General features: G+C 36.0%; 1 protein-coding gene across 1 annotated transcript in view; it reads right to left on the reverse strand.

Moving 5' to 3' along the window:
• Window positions 1-729: 729 nt before the first annotated feature.
• TMEM67 (transmembrane protein 67) overlaps window positions 730-20,762 on the reverse strand; it is a 55,065-nt gene continuing 35,032 nt past the window's right edge. Inside the window, 14 exon segments of the mRNA XM_047783611.1 lie at window positions 730-1,967; window positions 2,905-2,943; window positions 2,945-2,994; window positions 2,997-3,047; window positions 6,160-6,262; window positions 7,153-7,260; window positions 7,366-7,482; window positions 11,423-11,539; window positions 12,024-12,104; window positions 16,642-16,782; window positions 18,352-18,491; window positions 18,584-18,683; window positions 19,873-19,959; window positions 20,535-20,633. Of these exon segments, the coding sequence (XP_047639567.1) occupies window positions 1,887-1,967; window positions 2,905-2,943; window positions 2,945-2,994; window positions 2,997-3,047; window positions 6,160-6,262; window positions 7,153-7,260; window positions 7,366-7,482; window positions 11,423-11,539; window positions 12,024-12,104; window positions 16,642-16,782; window positions 18,352-18,491; window positions 18,584-18,683; window positions 19,873-19,959; window positions 20,535-20,633 (1,314 nt within the window). The 3' untranslated portion in view covers window positions 730-1,886.

Genomic DNA, 20,762 nt, shown 5'->3' on the forward strand with positions numbered 1-20,762 from the left:
AGAGCATTAGTCACATGATCCACCAAGTTTAAATGGTGGCAATATGAACAAAGGAATCAATAGTTATAGGAGTTCCAGTCGTGACTTCAGCGGAAACAAGACTAGCATCCATGAGGACGCAGGTTTGATCCCGGGCCTCACTCAGTGGGTTAAAGATCCATTGTGGCCTGAGCTGTGGTTAGTTGCAGATACAGCTCAGATCCTGTATTGCTGTGGCTGTGGTGTAGGCCACTGGCTATAGCTCTGATTTGACCCCTAGCCTGGGAACCTCCATATGCCATATGCCGTGGGTACAGCCCTAAAAAGAAAAAAAGAAAAAAAAAGTATAAAAACCTGAACACACTTTTACATACCTAACCAATATAAATATTGTACAAAATAACTTCAAGGTGATTTTTTTAAATGTCTTTCTCTGTCTTAATTTATCACAGGTGAGCCACTGATCCTATCTTTTTGAAATTTCCACTTAAAAAACATTCACACAAAATATTAACATCTCATATGCGGGATGAAAGCTTTCTTTCATAAGCTTCTGGGTAGGTGGCTTTAAAAATCCATTTCTGTACTTCGGCCCTTAAGAAACTGAAGTTTCAAATCCTCAACTTATGATCCTTGCCTCTCTCCCCTCAGCTATCCTCAAAACTCAGGAAAATGTAAAGGATTCAACTTTGGCAATGGCTGAGAACCCCACTGTATCATATTCCTAAATGCTATTTCATGAAATACATATTAATCAAACAGGAAGTTTTTATTCTATATTTTCAGTTCAGAAATATAAACAATACTGACATATCATTACATGTAAGTATTTACACAGCATTAACATAGAAGGCAGTAAGAAACATTGGTTTGGGGGTTAATGACCATTATACCTGAAATAAGGTGGCTTTCAAATTCATGGTGCACGAAGAAAAGGATTATTAGAGTATATTGAAAAAATGATATTATGGAAAATTACTAGCTACATGACTCAGGATTTACATTAATTATATTTTGGCTCCTCACATTTTTTTCCTTACTTAAAAAAAATACAAGGCTATTAACTTATGAAGCCTAAGTTTGCTTTCAATAAATCATCTTGTTAACATAACATGATCATTTACAGTTGATTAGTTATTTACAATTTTTAAACATAATTGAAGAGCAAAAATTTGGGAGTGCTCTTAAAATGTTAAATAATTAAAATGTATAAAAAACTGTATTGGGGAAAATGTCATACATTACAGCTCAATAACTGTAGATGATATTAGAGATATAAACATATTTCATGGAAAAAAGTATACTGACCTAATAATATAAGTATACAAAGGAATGAATAAACCATGTCATATGATGCCTATTAATTAAGTAGAGAGGCAAAACAGGCTAGGCAATTAAAATGAGGCAAACTAAATCAGCCCATCTACAATTTCAAATTTCTAAGTAACGTGAAAATATTTTCAACAAAATTTGAATTTAAAATATTTAAAACAAGAAAATACTGAATTGAAAACAAGACTTGAACTTGGGATCAAACTTTTTCAATGTGAGAAAGTATAGGCAAATCTAGATTGGGAACTGTTTTGAGTATTTAAAAGTGTTATGCTGAAAGCAACATTTAGGGTTTTTTTTTTTTTTTTTTTTTTGGTCCCACTGTCAGAGTGATCTATTTATGAGCTGGTGAATTAAATACCATGCAGAATAGGAAAGAAATATTTTCCATTATATCACATTATATATTTACAAAGTACACTATGTGTCTATAAGTTATAAAAATAAATCTTTTTCTAGATTAAAAAACAAATAAAAATAGAATAATCTATATTATAAGCTTTAAAAATATGGCAAACTAACCTGATAATCATGACTTTTTTGCCATGATTATAAATTAGTCTTTAGGCAGTAAACTAAATCAGAAATCTTTGATCCACCAATGTTTTGGATGCCAAATTCTTCTGTCCTACTGTATTACGAATAAATCTAAAAATCTGAAGAAAAAGCAAAACAATTTAGAATGAAAAAATACATATAAAGGAAATTAAATGTACACTTCAATTAAAACATCTAAATTAAGCTAGCTAATTCTCTCAACTATTTACTTTCATCTGACATCTGAATTCTATGGTGATACACAAAATTATTTCAAGACTACCATCATCTTTCATAATACTGAAGCAGTGTATGTCCTTATTCAGAACATATTTTATAAGTTAGTGATACAAATCCTCTCATATTCACGGCAACAGATTTTTAAATATTTGGCAAGGCAAGTTTCCTCTAAGAGCTATGGAAACATCAAAAGAACCGCTAGGAAGAGAATTGGTTTATAATTCTACATCTCTATCAAGAATGAATGTTATATCTTATTAACGCATATATTTCCGTGACATAGTGGGGAATAGTTGGGCGATATTACTAATAACATTTCTAGAGCAAATGTGGCTTTTCTTGACGTCTCCATTTCAGCCTCCACACCCATCCCTGCAGCTGTTTTTTCGTCCAAGCAGGTAGGGGACGTGTGCGAGTTATACGTTAAAGTTGGCTGAGCCTGAGTGAGATCTCCAGGGTTGGCCTTTTTGTCACAGTAACATCTGGTGCAGAGGGTGAACAGGACTCTAATTACTGCTCACTTTTCCCATCCAGGAGACGGGCAATTTAAATGTCTTCCTGCTAGATTCCTTCTACACTTGCTCAAAAAACTCCTCCCTTCCCTAAGACCCCCGTTATTTCACTGACCCTGAAGGAGACTATAGAATGAACTTGGTTGAAATGTTCTTCCTTTTTTTTTTTTTTTGACAGTGTTAATCATATTCTGAATCTTTATAAATTCCTTGTGAAAGTAGACATTGTTCCTCTCTGCTATAAAAATATTTACTTCTAACATATTTCTTTTAAAGAAACCCAGAAAAAAAATGATAAACTTACCTCTTGTTGTAGGTATGTAAGGAAAGCTGCTAAAATAAAAATTTTGGCAAGCCAAATCCACAACACAGAAGAAGAGCAGATCATAAATAGAAGAGTGGCTTCATTTCCATAATACAGAACACTGCTGAAAGAATAGCCTTCATCTGTTTAAAAAAAAAAAAAGTCATTTAAAAGATATAAATCAGAAATTTAAAAAAAGAGTAACTTGTGATAAATTTCTGGTGATAAAAGTAGGATATTTAAAAATAGCATAATAGAAACGAGTTAACTATAACAGTTCATGGCTATTGTATGTTAATTCTACCTCAATTAAAAAGAAAACAAATACTTTATAGTTTACAAAAAAATAAACAAAGGTTATTAAAATTTGCTAATCTAAAAGGATAGTCTAGGAACTCTGCTCAAAAAAAAGCAGTTTTAACATTTGCACCAAGTGTTGGTAATTGCTAGTAGTCTAAGTACACAGTCCACATCTTTCAACAACCAGAGAATGAACATCCTTTCTCTATTTCTTTCTATAACTAAAGGCTAAAGAATCTTAAGCTAGAATAAGCTAAAAAAAAAAGCAAAACAAAGCCAGCAAGGACTAGAATAGGGCGCTATAATTTGAGTTTCAAATAATCCCGTAAGGTTCTGCTCAGAGACCTCTTCTCTTTCACTCCCGAAGGAGGGATTCAGGATTTTAAGATTCTGCTGAAAGTCAGAGATCCTTTCACGAAGGGGTGGAGGGAAAGTACACATATATGAATCTTGCGCACAAGGTCAGGGAGAACCTGTGAAGCTGGCCATGGATGCCCAGCTAGGAACTCTTGTTTTATACAAGAGGACATCCGGCTTGCTGGTCATGTTCTTTTCTAATCCAGTGATAGTTACAGGGGTAATACTCAGTGTGTGAAAATTCAGACCATTCAGCCATGTCCTAACAAGATATGCCACTTCTGTATACAAACTTGTATCATATTTTAAAAAATAAACAAGCCTGCTCTCTGTGCTCTCCTGGGGGATCTGACACTGCCGCTGCTCCAGCAATGACCTCATTTCATGAGACTCCTGGCTTACTGTGCACCTTTACTTTCTCCCAAAATCCAGTCTCCCAGGTCCCTATAAGGCCTGACTGGATATCTCTTCCTAGATATTCCTCAGGTACTCGAGACACAACATATTCAAAATCAGATTCGGCCTCTTTCCCTCACATCTTCTCCTCCATCTGCACTCCCTGAGTGAAAGGAGCCACCACCAACCACCTAGTCACACGAGCTGGAAATTCAGATCATTTTTGACAACTCTCTCTCTCTCCTACCCCTTCTTTTCCTTAACATCTCTGGCAATTTTCTCTTCTTCTTTATCCCAATCACTACTGCCTTAGCTTATATTCTCCTCACTGTGCAATAAAGACAAAGACGTTGATGATGATGATTGTATTATTTAAAAAATGGTAACAATACCAGGTTCTTTATACATCATTACACATGTATAATCACAAGAACCTTTGGAAGGTTATACTTCATTTTACAGAGAGGACATTAAAGTTCAGAAAGGGCAGACAACTTCTCCAAGTTCACAAAACTAGTAGAGTTGGATTTTGAACCCAAGACCAGCAGACTTGAAAGCTTATTCTTAATGGCTAAGCTGTATTGTTATAGCCTGGCACCTGTCTAACGGAAACCTATTCACTACTGTCAAGAATGATTCTCCCAATTTATAAATCCGATCAGCTGAGGACTTTCTGATCACATCCATGTTCATTAGCAGTGGTTTCCAAATCATCCTGATTGTGTATGCCTATCAGAATAAAATGCTAAGCATGTATCTCACAATAGGCACATTTTATTAATTACGACTATATAATTTGTAAAAATATAAATTAAGAATGATGGAACTGCAAATCTACAAATAACATTTTAATATTTTCTTCTTATACCTCCACAGATCAACCTGCACACTCCTTGAGGGACAAAAAATTTTTTTAAAAATGTTTTTGGAAACAAGTGTTCTATTGATAGGATAAAGCAAAACTCCTTAGGGTGTCAGAAAGGCCTTTGGGACTCGGTCTCTGCCCTCTTTATCATTCACGCACTCCCCTCTCACTGTCCCACTTCAATCCAGCCTTTGATCATAAAGTTCATAAGTGCATAATACCCTTTCCTTCTTCTGCACAAATGTCATTGCCTTTCTTCCCTGGACCCTCCTATTTGACAAGAAAAACTTACTTTTAAGACCAAGTTTAAATTTCTCCATGGTAACTCTCTGACTTCACCCTGTGTCTAGTTAGAATTTTCTACTTTCCCTCCTGCACTCAGTGTAAGCTGTGTCTGCACAGCCTTCTATCCCACCATCACTCCACTCACCTACCACGTGCCTACCTTCCATAGTCTACTAAACACGATGCCCAAAGGAGGGACCACTAATGTGGGTATCCCAGGACTGGCACCACATGCGGCATGCAGTAACACGTGCACAAGTGATATCTAGACCAGGACATTAGTTAGATCATTTCCATTCTTCCCAAGCCAGGCAAGAGGTTCGGTCACATTGAAAGTGACTATACTACTTTTTTAATGGTAAAAGAGCAGGTTTAGTTACTATCCTATCAGATATCTAATTTTTAAGAATTTGGATAAAATGAAAAATCAAATTTTTCAAAATAAATCATGAATGTTATTCTTCTTTAAGTGTTTATAAGTGTGCCACCAAATGAACCTTCCAATAAAATCTGAACTTTATGTATTTGTTTTACTATCTCTGCCATGTGTACCACTGATTTTGAAATTCAATATTTTACTTTCTTATAAAATAATTATCATTTATATATTTGTTTCTTGCTACTGAAAACTACTGTAATTCTTTTATTTTTATTTTTTTTGTCTTTTTGCCATTTCTTGTGCCGCTCCCCTGGCTTGTGGAGGTTCCCAGGCTAGGGGTCGAATCGGAGCTGTAGCCCTCAGCCTACACCAGAGCCACAGCAATGCCAGATCTGAGCCGCATCTGCAACCTACACCACAGCTCTGAGCCATGGTAACGCCGGATCCTTAACCCACTGAGCAAGGCCAGGTATTGAACCTGCAACCTCATGGTTCCTAGTCGGATTCATTAACCACAGAGCCATGACGGGAACGCCCTGTAATTCTTTTAAGTTAACTAAGTTCATTATGTTTCCTATATAAAAGTATAAAATCAAAAAACAGTAACTACAAGCATGTTTCTTTCAAACTTGGAAAATAATAACCAAGTTAAGCAAAGGCATTTGAAGGATACCATTGTAAAAGATGCTTTTTTCCATCGGTTCCATGAACTCCATTCCAAGAATTCTTTCAAGAAGCAATTTATCTTTTATAAAGTAGTCCATTTCCTTATGAACCTAATATAAAAAGCAAGAGTCATTTCAAAAATAACAGTGAAATAAATGCTTTCCAATTTTTGTAAAATCTGAAGCAGAGAAAAAAAATGAATAGTACACAAAGCAAATCTGTCCTTCAAAAAGACAATTTACTATGCTTGACTTTATAACAAAATTCTCTTTAGGAATGTTTTAAATTTTAAATGTCATTATTAGTATTCAGGGCTAGATATTCTGAAAATCAGTTTATAAGCAGCTTTCAGGAAGACAACCATAATACAACATACATCTAAATGAATAATATGATAATATTTTGGTAACTGACAAAATTCCGGAACGGATATATTTTAAGGTAATCATCATGCTAATCAACATGAAAATTTTTCATTTTACTTTTACATAACTTAAATCCATCCCAATATTTTGTTATAACCTATAAGGGAAAAGCATCTGAGAAAGAATAGATATGTATGTATAATAATCACTTTATACCTGAAACTAACACAACATTCTAACTCAACTACACATGAATTAGAAAACAAACAAAAACCCACAAGGGTTCTAAGTCCACTGACTTGATTGAATTAAGAAATAATTAAAAAAAAAAATAGGAGTTCCTGTCGTGGCTCAGCAGAAATGAATCTAACTAGCATCCATGAGGGTGAAGGCTCGATCCTTGGCCTTACTCAGTGGGTTAAGGATCCAGCGTTGCCATGAGCTGTGGTGTAGGTCGCAGATGGGGCTCGGATCCCGTGTTGCTGTGGCTGTGGCGTAGGCCAGAGGCTACGGCTCTAGCTGGACCCCTAGCTTGGGAACCTCCATATGCTGTGGGTTCAGCCCTAAAAAGCAAAATAAATAAATAAATAAATAAATAAATAAATAAATAAATAAATAAATAAATGCTGATATACATACATGATCGATGAAGAGCCAAGAAATTTATTCATAGTATGATATGCTTTTATACTCTGCTCAAAAGTACTTGCTGATGAACTCAACAGTCTAGCAGGGCCATTTCTCTAATGTGAAAAGACACAAGGATAAATGCAACATGCCCTACATTGCTGGTTTTTAAATAACATGAAATATTGACAAAATATACCTGAATTGTACTTTATACAAACCCTTGTTAGTGTTTCATGAATTCTGTCATAGTGTTGTCTCATCTGGCTAGAAATTGCAATCTGAAAAGTCTGAGCATCTGTATTGGGTACCAACCCTCTTTGGCTACACAAATTTTCCTGAAAAGTTAAAAAACTTAAATTAAGATCAAGATTATGAAAATTATGCTTACTCAAAAATAAAATACAATATTCAATAAGATGTAGAAGCCAACTGAAAGTGAATTGGAACTATATTTGAGACAAAGAGATTCTAACATCATCCAAGGTTGCCCTCTCCTCTAAGTTTTATTAATTTCTATCTTGTCATAATCCCTTGCAGGTCTTTATATCATCTATTTTACTCAGACCTACTTTTAAAAAGTTTGTACTAAAGTTCATTATGTACTCATATTCTTAGCTTTTCTTTTTGATTAATTTATTGCTCCTTAATGTATGCCACAAAGTCTAGCCTTAGAATTAACTACTTTCATAAATGGGCTTTTTTGTTTTCTAAACACTTAAAATTTTTCTTTAATTGGAGTTCCTGTAATGGCTCAGTAGTTAATGAACCCAACTAGCATCCATGAGGATGCAGGTTTGATCCCTGGCCTCACTCACTGGGTTAAGGATCTCAAGATGCCATGAGCTGTGGTGTAGGCTGCAGATGCAGTTTGGATCCCCAGTTGCTGTGGCTGTGGTGTAGGCCAGCAGCTACAGCTCCGACTGGACTCCTAGCCTGGGAACCTCCATATACCATGGGAGCAGGCCTAAAAAGACAAAAAAATTTTTTTTCCTTAATTAATTCTAGTGAAAAGGTAGTGATGCATGACCCAGTGGTTAATGCTATGGACCAGATATCTCTTGACATGATCCAAATCCTGAGAACATATATATGTCTGTAGCATTTTGCCCTATGCCCCACCTAACCAATTCTCATTGATAGTTCAAGGCTCAGCTCAAGTATTCTTGCCTCAATTCTCCTGACTTTTATCTGCCTACTCTAGAGCTTAACATTCTCCTTCTTTGTCTAAAGCTAATCTGCAAACATAATTTAACACTTGGTTAATTTCTCTATTAAAATCCTCTCCCCCATTTAAAAAAGCACATGCTACTACAGAGAATTTATAAAATATGGAGAGCTATAAAAAAAGAAAAAAATCAACTATAATCTCAACACCAAGAGATATAGGTATTTCAAGGTAGTTCATTTCCGGTTGTTGGCTAGGTATATACAGAGATGGCATAAAACTGGGATTGTATCAATTTCTTTTTACTTAACATTAAATCCTGACAACTTTCCATGTCATTAGGTGTTCCATAAAACATGATTTTTGATGTCTACCTAAGATTTCACTGTTTAGGAAAATGAATTTACTTAATATTCTCTCGTTTTCCATATTTTTTTGCTGTTATAAATAACGCCTATGATGAAGATCCTGAAGCTAATTAGTTATTCACAATGCTAATTATTTCCTTGAATTATTAGATTCATAGAATTAGTGAGTCAATGATAATTAACTCTTAGAAAGCTCTTGGTATGTATTGTCAAATGCTTTCCAGCAGGCTTGTAAACATTTATCCTGAGACCAGTGCCCAGTTCACCATGTCCTTGATGCTACTAAGTATTGGCTATTTAAAAAAAGTTTGGTAATTAGAAGAAAGCAAAAATGTTACTTTTACATTCATTTCTTTTCATGATTTATGAGCCGAATAATTTTTAGAGTTTTATTAGTCTGTTTATTTAGATTTTTTTTGTCTTTTTTTTTTTTGCTATTTCTTGGGCGCTCCTGCGGCATATGGAGGTTCCCAGGCTAGGGGTTGAATCGGAGCTGTAGCCTCCGGCCTACGCCAGAGCCACAGCAACGCAGGATCCGAGCCACGTCTGCAACCCACACCATAGCTCACGGCAACGCCGGTGGTTCACCCACTGAGCAAGGGCAGGGACTGAACCCGCAACCTCATGGTTCCTAGTCGGATTCGTTAACCACTGCGCCATGACGGGACTCCTATTTAGATATTTTTAAAAATCTTTTTATCATTTTTCCATTGAGGTTTTAACTTAGTATTTGTTTACTGATTTACATGAGTTTCAAAATTGTTATCAATATCTTTGTCATATTTACTATGAGGGTTTTACCCTATGTCTTTTATTTCTATAACTGTTGGATATATGTGTTCTACATTAATAAAGTAAAATGCATAAATGTTCCTTTTTTTGATGCCTTCTATTTTTATGCTTAGATTATTATCTCACAATCTGAAATATTCTTTTCTAGGTTTTTATAGTTTCATTGTTTACATTTAACTTTTCAAACCAGGTGAGTTTCTAATAGCTAACCAACTGATCCAGTTCAATGTATTAAATCAATTGTTCTTCTCTGAGGTGTTATTATCATGTATTAAACTCTTGCAACTCACAAGTATAGTTCTTTAATAATAAATCATTTTGGATTTTCCTTTAAGTGTATATTATATATATATATGTGTGTGTGTGTATGTATATATATATATATATATATTTTGTAATTTTCTTATGGAGAGTTCCTGTTGTGGCTCAGCAGGTTAAGAACCCAACTAGTATCCACGAGGATGCAGGTTCAATCCCTGGCCTTGCTCAGTGGATTAAGGATCCAGCATTGCCATGAGCTGTGATGTAGGTTGCAGATGTGGCTCAGATCTTGAGTTGCTATGGCTGTGGCCGGCAACTGCAACTCCCATTTGACCCTTATCATGGGAACTTCCATATGCCACAGGAGTGGCCCTAAAAAGCACACACACACACACACACACACAAATTTCTTACAGAAGTTTTCTAATGCACAGAGTAGAGAGTACAGTAAACTTCACCCAATTTCATCAATCAGCCATGTTTTAGCACTTTTGCTTCATCTATCCTCCGAACTTTTTCTTATAAAGCAAACCCCAGATACTGTCATTTCATCTGTAAATACTCCTATTTCTCTAACCAATATGATCTTTTTTTAAAAAAGATCATGCCATTTTCATACCTAATAAAATTAATCTTTCCTTAATATAATTTAATATTTAGTCTATTAAATTTCCCAGATTTTTCCCAAAGATTTTTTTTTTATAGTTGGTTTGTTTGAATTGGGATTCAAACAAAGTCTACACATTGTATTCAATTGTTTATTTTTTCCTTAAATTTCCCTTACTACCTACTAGTTCTTCTACTACCACCACCTCTCCTTTTCTTTTCATGCCTTTGATTTGCTGGAGACATGGGGTCATTTGTCCTGTGAGACATCCCACATTCTGGATCTGGCTAATGGCTTCCCATGGTATTATTTATTTTGTCTCTCTATCGCTTCTATTTCCTGGAAGCTGGAAAGGCTTGATTACACTCAGGTTCAAATTTCTTAGACGAGAACATTTCATGGGTGACATTATGTACTTCCTGACTGTGTCATGACAGGAAGTACATAATGCCAGTTTTTGTAATTTTCACCTGATTTCTCATTATAAAGTTCCTCATCATCCTTCACTTAATTATTTTAGCACCCATTGATGACTGTAGCCTATGTGCATTAATCCACCAAGCACTACAAAATGGTGATGTTCTAACTCAGAATTCCTTTTACTTTCTTCTACCAGGAAGAACTTTCCCTCATGAATTATCTGGTTACTCTAATAAAACAAACTTCATGGAGTTCCCGTCATGACACAGCAGAAATGAATCCGACTAGGAACCATGAGGTTGCAGGTTCAATCCCTGGCCTCGCTCAGTGGGTTAAGGATCTGACGTTGCTGTGGCTGTGGTGTAGGCCAGCAGCTGTAGCTCCGACTGGATCCCTAGCCTGGGAAACTCCATATACCACGGATATGACCCTCAAAAAGCAAAAACATAAAAAAAATTAAAAAATAAAACACACTTCATGCAGGAACTGCAGGACAAAATGTGATTCATTCTCTTTCAATGATCAGGGTAAGGAGTTGGTATCTTATCAAGCTTCAGAAGTAATAAATGAGGATTTTCTTAAAAAATACTATTATAAATCCTAGATTACAAGAACCCACCTCTCAACTTAAAAAACAAAAAGATGTAAGAAAATATTCATACCGCTTCTCTTTTAAGATTCATATTCATTTCTTCCATATTAGTATCAGCATGCCCGTGTACTGATCTACCATGAATGTAATAACCAAAACATTTGTGGGATAACAGAAACACTGATATCTATAAAAAGAGAAGGAGAAGCAATTAGCAACTCATCTGCAAACAACAGAAATTAAGTTTTTCTTAAAACTGTTTCCTTTCTCTAAAAATAATTAGGGTTGAATTCTTGTAAACATACAAAAAGGATAATAAGGTAATAAAGGATAATGAGGTTATATTTAAAAAGTAGATGGAAAAGAGACTGAAGACACTTCCAAGAAGGAAGAAACAAGGTTGATATATGAACACTTTGCAGGGACTTTAGGCTGAGTCAACCACTTGGTGCATAAGGAATTCATAATTAAGAAACTACAAATAAAGAAGGAAAAATTAAGGCAGTAAATATTAACTTGTAGCTCATTATAACCATCCCTGAATTAACCACTAGTGGAAATTAGACTAAAAATCCAATCACAGCAAATCACTTTTAAAGCCTCTCTTAACGTACTCATGACCTTTAAAAAGGGGAAAATAACAATTGCAAGATAAGTCAGAAAGTACTTACATTACTCATACAGCATAAATCAACAAACTGTCGAATTTTATCTTCTATAAATCTCTCATAAAAGACAGCAAAGAACATGATCTGAAACATTAAGCCAAGTTCACGCTTATTAGCTTTTAGGATTAATCTTCTTTTATAGCCACCATGTAGCATCTTAAGGAAAAAGAAGTTCCAACCAAGAACATAGCGGCCGATAACAATTCCTGTGGGATAAAACCTTACTTATCATCTCTGATTCTTCTGTCAAAGGAAGAGTATTCTGGAATTGTGTTAAGATTCACTGAAGGAACTTAGTTTCAATTTTAAAAACTTTTCTGTCTCATTAAAATAAGATAGGACAAACACCAGGGGGAGGAAGTCAGGGGCTTTAAAAATTTTAGGATAAACCAATGCATTAATGGTCACATTCAGGTCTGGTTCTACAATTCTGTTCATCTCCTAAATTCCAAAATCCATTAGAAAAGTTGCTGTTTTTTCAAATTAATCTTCTCTGATAGAGTGGTACATAAAAAGCTTATGTCAAGTATTGTTTCAACTATAGACAATGTGTCAAATATTCAAATGGAATGGTTTCAGTGTTTGCCTAGATAGTTTTAAGATAGTTTTAGTAACAATACTACAAAGAGAAGCTTTATAAATCCAAAAAGTTCACACTTAGATAAGGTTCAGAGAAAGACGGCATGTCCTAACCACACAATTTAAAGCTGTCCCTGCTGTCCCCATTTCTAACTTCCACACCCCTCACCTCCATTTACTGGCTATCTTATCTCTCTGCTGATGCCCTTTAGAGGACCCCTCACAATTCATAACTTGTTCTTACTTCGGTGTGTCTTTGAGCTCAGCCCAGTGCCTGGTATATAAAACATACTCAGATATGTGAATGAATAAATAATGAATCATAGCAGCTGAGTATTGAAAAACACTCTACCTGGCATGGTGCCTAGTACATAAAATGTATTCAGATACATGAATGAATAAATCAATGAATCTATAGCAGCTGAATGTTGAAAACTACTTTCCTTAAATACTCTACATATATATTTTAAATTTTCTTTAGAGAATATGAAAAACACAACATTCAAGTTTAAAAACTAAAAGATACCACTTCAATTATGAAATTGAGTTTGGTGAAAAGGTGAGTTTGGGGAAATATAAGGCATGAACAATAAAGCCTAACATCACGAGAATCAAGAAGAGTTTGTGCAGACAAATTTATGGAACGGTCACAGATTAAAGGAACTCTTAAGGATACTTGAGGAATAAAGACTGATCATCTGAGAATGTGACCATGAGAGAAATACTTTCCTATCAAAGGACAGCAGAGTGAGAAACACAGAACGAGGTTTGTCAGTGGTGCCCCAAGACGCCTAGTTGCTGCCCCAAGAATCCTTTCCCCCTTCTCCTTTGTAACAGACCCCTTCTTTGGGTGGGCACGTGCTGGCCAGCTGAGAGATTGACAGTGCAGTGAGGTGTGGCCCTGTAACCAAATTCTGGCCGACGAGCTGTTGAAGATGCTTCTGTAAAGGCTCTCAAAGAGGAGAGCCATGGCACTCCCCTGCTAGGCAGGCCCACCAAGCTGTATGCAGGAGTAGACCCCGGCTCCTGTGGCCCTGGAGTTTGGGGCCACCCTTGCCCCACTGCCTGCCTCCTCAGTCAGTTATGCTGGAGCATCTGAGCTCGCTGCCCCATGCAAATGGATCACAAGGCCAGAGCTAGCTGAATAAATGTTTCAAGGAATTACTTTTTTTGCAATACTGGATTCATCTCTGTGGCGGACAGTTTCCATTGGACTGTCTACATAGTTTATGGCAGCATTTGCTTTTTCATGTTTGCTGACATGTCCTCCAACACCCCCTCAGGTAGTTACCTGTGCAAGATTCTGGCACACACAGACAAGAAAACCAAGGGAAAAGAAAAGCTAAAAGAGTCATGCCAGATAAATAACCAACTGGGGGTATTCAAGAGTCAGCTTTTCTACTGCCCCTGCTTTTGTGGTTATGTGAGATGAATTGAACTGTTTTCATACCTAAAACATTAGCTTGAAAACCACCTATGCTCAGCTGTATACAGATTTTGTTCTCTTCATATTTTACCTCTCAGTTGGGTTTTGATTTAGAAAACTTTAGACTTTCTCCTCAAAAGCTTCTTCTGAAATGGAGAACAGAAACCTAAGCATGGACTACAAAATAAGTTTCTTGCAGGTCTACAAAATAAAGTGGAATAAATGCCTCATATGTGATAATACAATTTAACTATTCAAGTTTTATAAATTACAGTTCAACTGTTTTAATGTTTTCAATTAAAACTCATGGTGGGGGGAAGGAAGGGGTGAGGTTTTCTTCCCTGGCTTCCCCTTGAAACTCTATCAGCCATGGACAGTGAGGTGACCTCAGAGATGAAGTCCTGGGGGGCAGAGCAGAACCCACAGGCTTCTGGGCCTGATGCTGCCACCCTGCTGGCCTTCCATGGCTGACCTCTGCTCTCCTTTCTCATGGGAGAGAGAAAAGTCACTTTTATTTCAGTGACTGCTATTCTGAGTTTTTTTAACTATTGTACTCAATCAAATAAGAAAAGCTTCAGATGGTTTCCTTTCAGTTCTCTACATCCAGGTGAATCTGATCTAGTCACAAAAATTTATAGGAGTTCCCATCATGGCTTGGCAGGTTAAGAATCCAACTAGTATCCATGAGGATGCAGGTTCCATCCCTGGCCTCGGTCAGTGAGTTAAAGGATCCAGAGTTGCTGCAGCTGTGCTGTAGCTGTGGTGTAGGTCGGCAGCTACAGCTCCACTTCGACCCCTAGCCTGTGCACTTCCATATGCTGCAGGTGCAATGCTAAAAAACAAACAAACAAAAAACCTTATATTGGTATATATAAAAATAAATATTTTCTTAATGTTATACTGATGATAAACATTAAACCCCACAGTATGCTGACAGATGGTAATTAGATTTATCATGGTGATCATCTGGAAATGTATACAAACATCAAAGCACTATGTTGTGTACCAGGAATTAACACAGTGTTGTAGGTCAATTATACTTCAAAAAAAAAAAAAAAAAAACAGACAAAGGAATAAACTCTTAGAAAAAGAGACCAGATTTCTGGTTACAAAGGTGGGGAATGGAGGAGGAAGGGGGGGGCATTGGATGAAGGCAGTCTAAAGGTACAAACTTCCAGTTTACTAGATAAATATATACTAAGATGTAACATACAACATGATAAATACAATTAACACTGCTGTGTGTTATATATGAAACTTATTAAGAGAATAAGTCCCTAAAAGGTCTCATCACAAGGGAAATACAGAGTTCTACTTCTTTAATTTTGTATCTGTATGAGATGATGGATGTTCACTAAACTTACTGTCATAATCATTTCATGATGTATGTAAGTCAAATCATTATGCTGTACATAAAAGTTACACAATGCTATATGTCAATTTTGCTCAATAAAACTGAAAGGGAAAAAAAAATCAAACCCCATATTCTTCTAATCCTATCTTATTTCAAATCCTAATTTCTGATTGTCAAATTGTTCCTCACTAGCTCTACCCTGCAGCTTCAAGTTTGAACAAGTCTCACCAATGTAAAATAAATGTGAATTTAAAGAGTTTACTCTCAGGTAACAGAATGATACCTGGATCCTGCCAATTCCTACAATTCTGCAGGAATTTTGGGATTTTCAATCCCCAAAATCTTTTAAAATAGACTTTGAAGGCAAAACTTTGCTCTCTAGTTTATAGAAAGTCCAACCTGCTCTTCCTAGAGGTCTCATCTTCCCTTGCTTATTAAAAAGTTAAAGAAATTTTAACCAAACAGAAGGGCTCTTTCCACCCACTCATGGATGTATCTGTAAACAAGAGAAAGAAGTGCAGAAATTCATGTTAAGTGCTATAGCTGCTGCTTCTTTCTTTTCTTCCTTTCATTCCCTTCTCTTTTTTTTTCTTTTTTTAAAGCTTTAAGAAGATAACAGAAGTAAGCATAGAAAAGATCCTCTACTAGAGTCATAGGATCTGAGAAGATTTATTTTTAGTTTCAGCTATTCCAATAAATATTTCAAAGAAGATTTCAGGAGGAGTACTGGTAATGTGAGTGAGGTTTAATGATATGTAAATAAATGCTAGACAATAAGTTATATGTCCAAAGAAAAGACTAAGGGTACCTTAGCAATTCCTATCATTTATAAATTAATCCTGTGTAGAAAGCTGCAGACTCTGAAAGACTCTTCTGAGTCCCACTACTGATAAAAATGAACTCTGAAATCAGATTGCCTACGTTCAAATTTCAGTTCCACCAATTTCTACTTGCATGGTTTTAGGCAAATATTTAACCTTTCTTTGCCTCAGCATCCTCATCTGTAAAATGAGGATACTCAGAGAATCTATCTCTGAGGGCTACTGCAAAGATTAGGTCAATCTGTGTAATGCAATTAATTAACACAGTGTTTAGATTATCACACCATGTAAGAACTAGCTATTAGCCATAATTGTTGTTGTTCTTGTCATCTTCTTAATGCTACAGAGGGTCATGTTGTAGTCAATATTTGAGGATTAGTATGTAAAGAGAGTTAAAAATACATAGAGGCAATATTGCTCAAAAGTATACTCTCTTGTTACCTGTATAATTCCAATGACTAGCCAAATAACAGTAGACACTGCATATCTCAAAATGCGGCTGTAAGGAGCTATGTAGCTAGCTGGGCTTCTGGAAAGACTAGAGGATGAGTCCATTAATGCTAAGTTCTTGAATCCCACAACCTGAAATTAAAAAAAAAACCAAACTAATAATTTAAACAGACATGGATAAAGAAAACTCCTCTGGTCTGAAAATGAAACACTCCTCTCAACTCCCTACTCCTTATTCCTCCCTTTCCTTTAGCTGAAAAACTTAAGTATTCAAAGTTCGTACAATCAGTTGAAAATCTAGATGAAAATAATTATCCTGTATTTTAATTACAAAGTATGTGATAGAAAATATTTAGCTAGTTCATTTAGTATTCTCTTCAACAAGGCTACAGGCCAAATATAACCTTATTATCATATACACCGACAAAGCTCAAAAATTTCTGTCAAAAGAATAAAGCTTTCTTCAGTAAACTACCTATGATCAACCAGCATTTCATGAATTTTTAGCATATGCCAGGCACTATGCAAAATATTTTTATACTGTAAAACTGTATTTTCCAAAGCGTCTTTTGAGGAAGATACCATCTTTGATAAAAGAAATCTGGTTTGTGTATTATATTCACTCACCTCCATGCCTTCTACCCTAAAGACTCTGGGAGGTTTTATGGTAAAGGAATGTACAGGACTTTACTGAATCCAATGTTTTCCAAACTTACTAGACTATAAAACTTCTTTCTCACATAACACCTTTTAAAGCTTTAAAAAACACTACTATAAATGAATTTTTGAGATAGTGTTCATATGTCGTAAGGACACACACGTTCTTTTAATTTTAAAAAAAGGAAAAGGAGGAGGAAAGAGGGTAGGAAGGAAAAAGGAAGGCAGACAGATAGATTTATGAGTTAATAATTCACATCTAACTTAAGCAGCTAATTCTTGAGAAAAACCTGTTGTTACCCATACAAACAGTTTCCTTATTTCACTCTGATATTCGATATTGATTACTTCCTTTAGAAATTCTACTCAGACCCATGGAATAACTGTAAAGGGCTCAGAAGCATGTACCCATTCACTGTGTCTCACTAAGCTGTAGCCTCAGCTCTTCACACAAAACACAGTCCATAGTCAGTGTTCGACGATAACTTTATTAGAAAACCTTTTAATAGTGGTTCTAATACAGGAGTGAAAATATGAATCATGGGGGGGCAGTTCTTGAAATACAGACACCTGGGCTCACGACAGAGCTACTAAATCGAACATAATCTCTGAGGGTGAGGTGAGGCATAGGTATTCTGCAAAAGCTCCCCAGGGGGTTCTGCTACAAACCAGTAATTTAAAAGCCACTCCTTACCTAGCGTAGTCAAATTCAAAAAGACGGAAAGCAGAATGGCAGTTGCCAGGGGCTGGGGACAGGGGAGAAGAGGGAGTTGTTTAATAGGTAGAGTTTTTGTTTGGCAAAATGAAAAGAGTTCTGGAGACTGCACAACAGTAGGAATTGTACTTAACAGTATTGAACTGTATACTTAAAGATGATTAATTAAGATGGTAAATTTCATGTATGTGCACTTTTTAATGACTTGACAAAATAGTTTAACTTTTAGAAAACTCTTCCACTGGGATGAAAACTTAGCTGGAATTACATTAAATTAACATTTATGAGGTACCCAGAAGTTGCACACAATTACATCAAACAGTTTATACCTCCAAAAGGAAGAGGACGGTAAGTACTTGAAAGAGTGGGTTAATTTTTCTCACAGTCTGAATTTCATTCCATTCATTTGCTACAAAATATGTTCTCCATATGCTCACGGGAACAGTAGCACTCCGAACACCACCCTCACCTGGTTGAGATAAAATGAGTAAAAAGGGTTTTACCTTCTTTGCGCTACAGGGGTAGCAAAAGAATTCTGGTACAAATGGCTACTTCCATTACCTTCAACGGCTTTAAGAATCTTCCCTTTAGGTCGCTCCCAATCGATGAAGAATATGTCTATGGTGATCTGGGAGAAGAGCTTATGCAAAAACTGCAGAGCCTGAGAATGATAAACAAAACACGGAAAAGTATCTACATTAAGCCTGTTATGAAACAAACTCTGATGCTTTAATAAACAAACATGCTGTAAGCACAAGAATATGTAATTTTCACAAGTGATAAGGCTACAACATCATTTGGAATCACCGGAAACTCATCAAATAGCATGGAATCACTAAGTTCACAGGATTTTTATACACATATTGATTCACCGTTCCTTCTTCTGTGTTTCTCTGAAATGGGGATATGAAAGGAGACACACTGCCCTCCCCTCACACAGGAATCTTGCGCAGACTCTTTCTCATGCCTTCCAAAAGCATGTTTTATTTTCTAGATCACATAACTTCTTTATAAGTAAAGGTGTTTTCAACTATAATTTGCTTACCGTTATTAATTTTTCTATTTCTGGTATTGACAGTTTCTGATTAAAAACACATTTTTCATGTATGGAATACATTTAAACTGAGGCACTGTCCTAGTTGGAGCGTTACTGATCAAACAAAGGATAAAAATCTAAGTATGGGATGATTCCTCTCTTCACGAAGCTCACAGATCAGTGGGAACAGCAGACTCTTAACCACAACTGGATGAGATCCACCACAGGGGCACATTAAGGAGCTTCCCGTCCATTGACACAACAGTCAAGTAGGGAAAGGGGTTGCCATGGAAAGAGGAGGAAAGGAATATGGAAGCAGAGAGAACTAATGCGGAGAGTTGAGCACTTTGTCAGCATGGTACCTTCTACTCTCAACTAACAGATTCAATTAAATAATTAAAAATTTTAAAGGCAGATTTTCAGAATGAGTTATTTATTATAAATAAAAGTAGACTTCCTAGTAAAATAGAATATGTGTTTTCTTCCAAAATTAGACTAAATTTTACACTAAAGATTTTGAAAGCATTTTCATGTTAAAGACTTAAGTGTTTATTAGCAGGGCCTTTTAAATTCAGGGATCTGTGCTTTGAAATTTACCTTCCAACAATGAGATCCTGCTGTATAGCACTGGGAACTATATCTAGTGACTTATGATGGAGCATGATGGAGGATAATGTGAGAAAAAGAATGTGTATATGTATGTGTGACTGGATCACTTTGCTGTATAGTAGAAAATTGACAGATCACTGTACACACCAGCTATAATGGAAAAAATAAAAAAAATTTAAAAAAAAAGAAAGAAAAAGAAACTTACCTTCAGAGCAAAAGCACATCCCACGTAAGTAACAAAACGTTTTTCTTGAGCCGGCGTTGGTAGCAAAACAGAGACAGACATCTGTGCCTGTGATAAAAATTATGCCGCTAAATATGATCATACAATATTTTTACTAACACTATTGATAACAAGAAAGCATAAAAGATGAAGGTGGTGATGCACTTGATAAACACAGGACACTCAGGGAATGGTGAGTTTAGCAACTTGCCTCAATACTCTTATCAGAAATACCTTCAAATAGGAGTTCCCATCGTGGCACAGCGGAAATGAATCCGACTAGGAACCATGAGGTTGAGGATTTGATCCCTGGCCTCGATCAGTGGGTTAAGGATCAGACGTTGCCGTGAGCTGTGGTGTAGGTCACAGACGTGGCTTGGATCTGGCGTTGCTGTGGCTCTGACGTAGGCCAGCAGTAACAGCTCTGATTAGACCCCTAGCCTGGGAACCTCCATATGCCACGGGTGCAGCCCTAAAAAGACAAAAAACAAAAGCCAAAATAAAAAGAAAGAAAGAAAGAAAGAAAGAAAGAAAGAAAGAAAGAAAGAAAGAAAGACCCCCAAATAAAAATAGTTCCTTTCTAAAAAGAGCTTAGCAGTTATTTAGGTATTGGCACTTAAGGTTAAATTCAGAAAATCACTTACTTTGAAGAAGATAAGCCAGTAAAGACCAGTTCCCAAAGTGATGGTAAAAAAAACATTGGCCAGATCACCAGCATAGTAAAACAAGAATTTCATAACGGTCTGCAATTAGAAAAGAGAATTACAGCTACAATAGACTCAATCTATTTATACTATTACCTTTAGTAACACATTATCAACCAAGTTTCTCAAGCTTGAAGCTTTGTTTCATGTATCCATGGATCACTTAGA

Source organism: Phacochoerus africanus, chromosome 6, assembly GCF_016906955.1.
Source record: "Phacochoerus africanus isolate WHEZ1 chromosome 6, ROS_Pafr_v1, whole genome shotgun sequence".
Classification (NCBI taxonomy): Eukaryota; Metazoa; Chordata; class Mammalia; order Artiodactyla; family Suidae; genus Phacochoerus; species Phacochoerus africanus.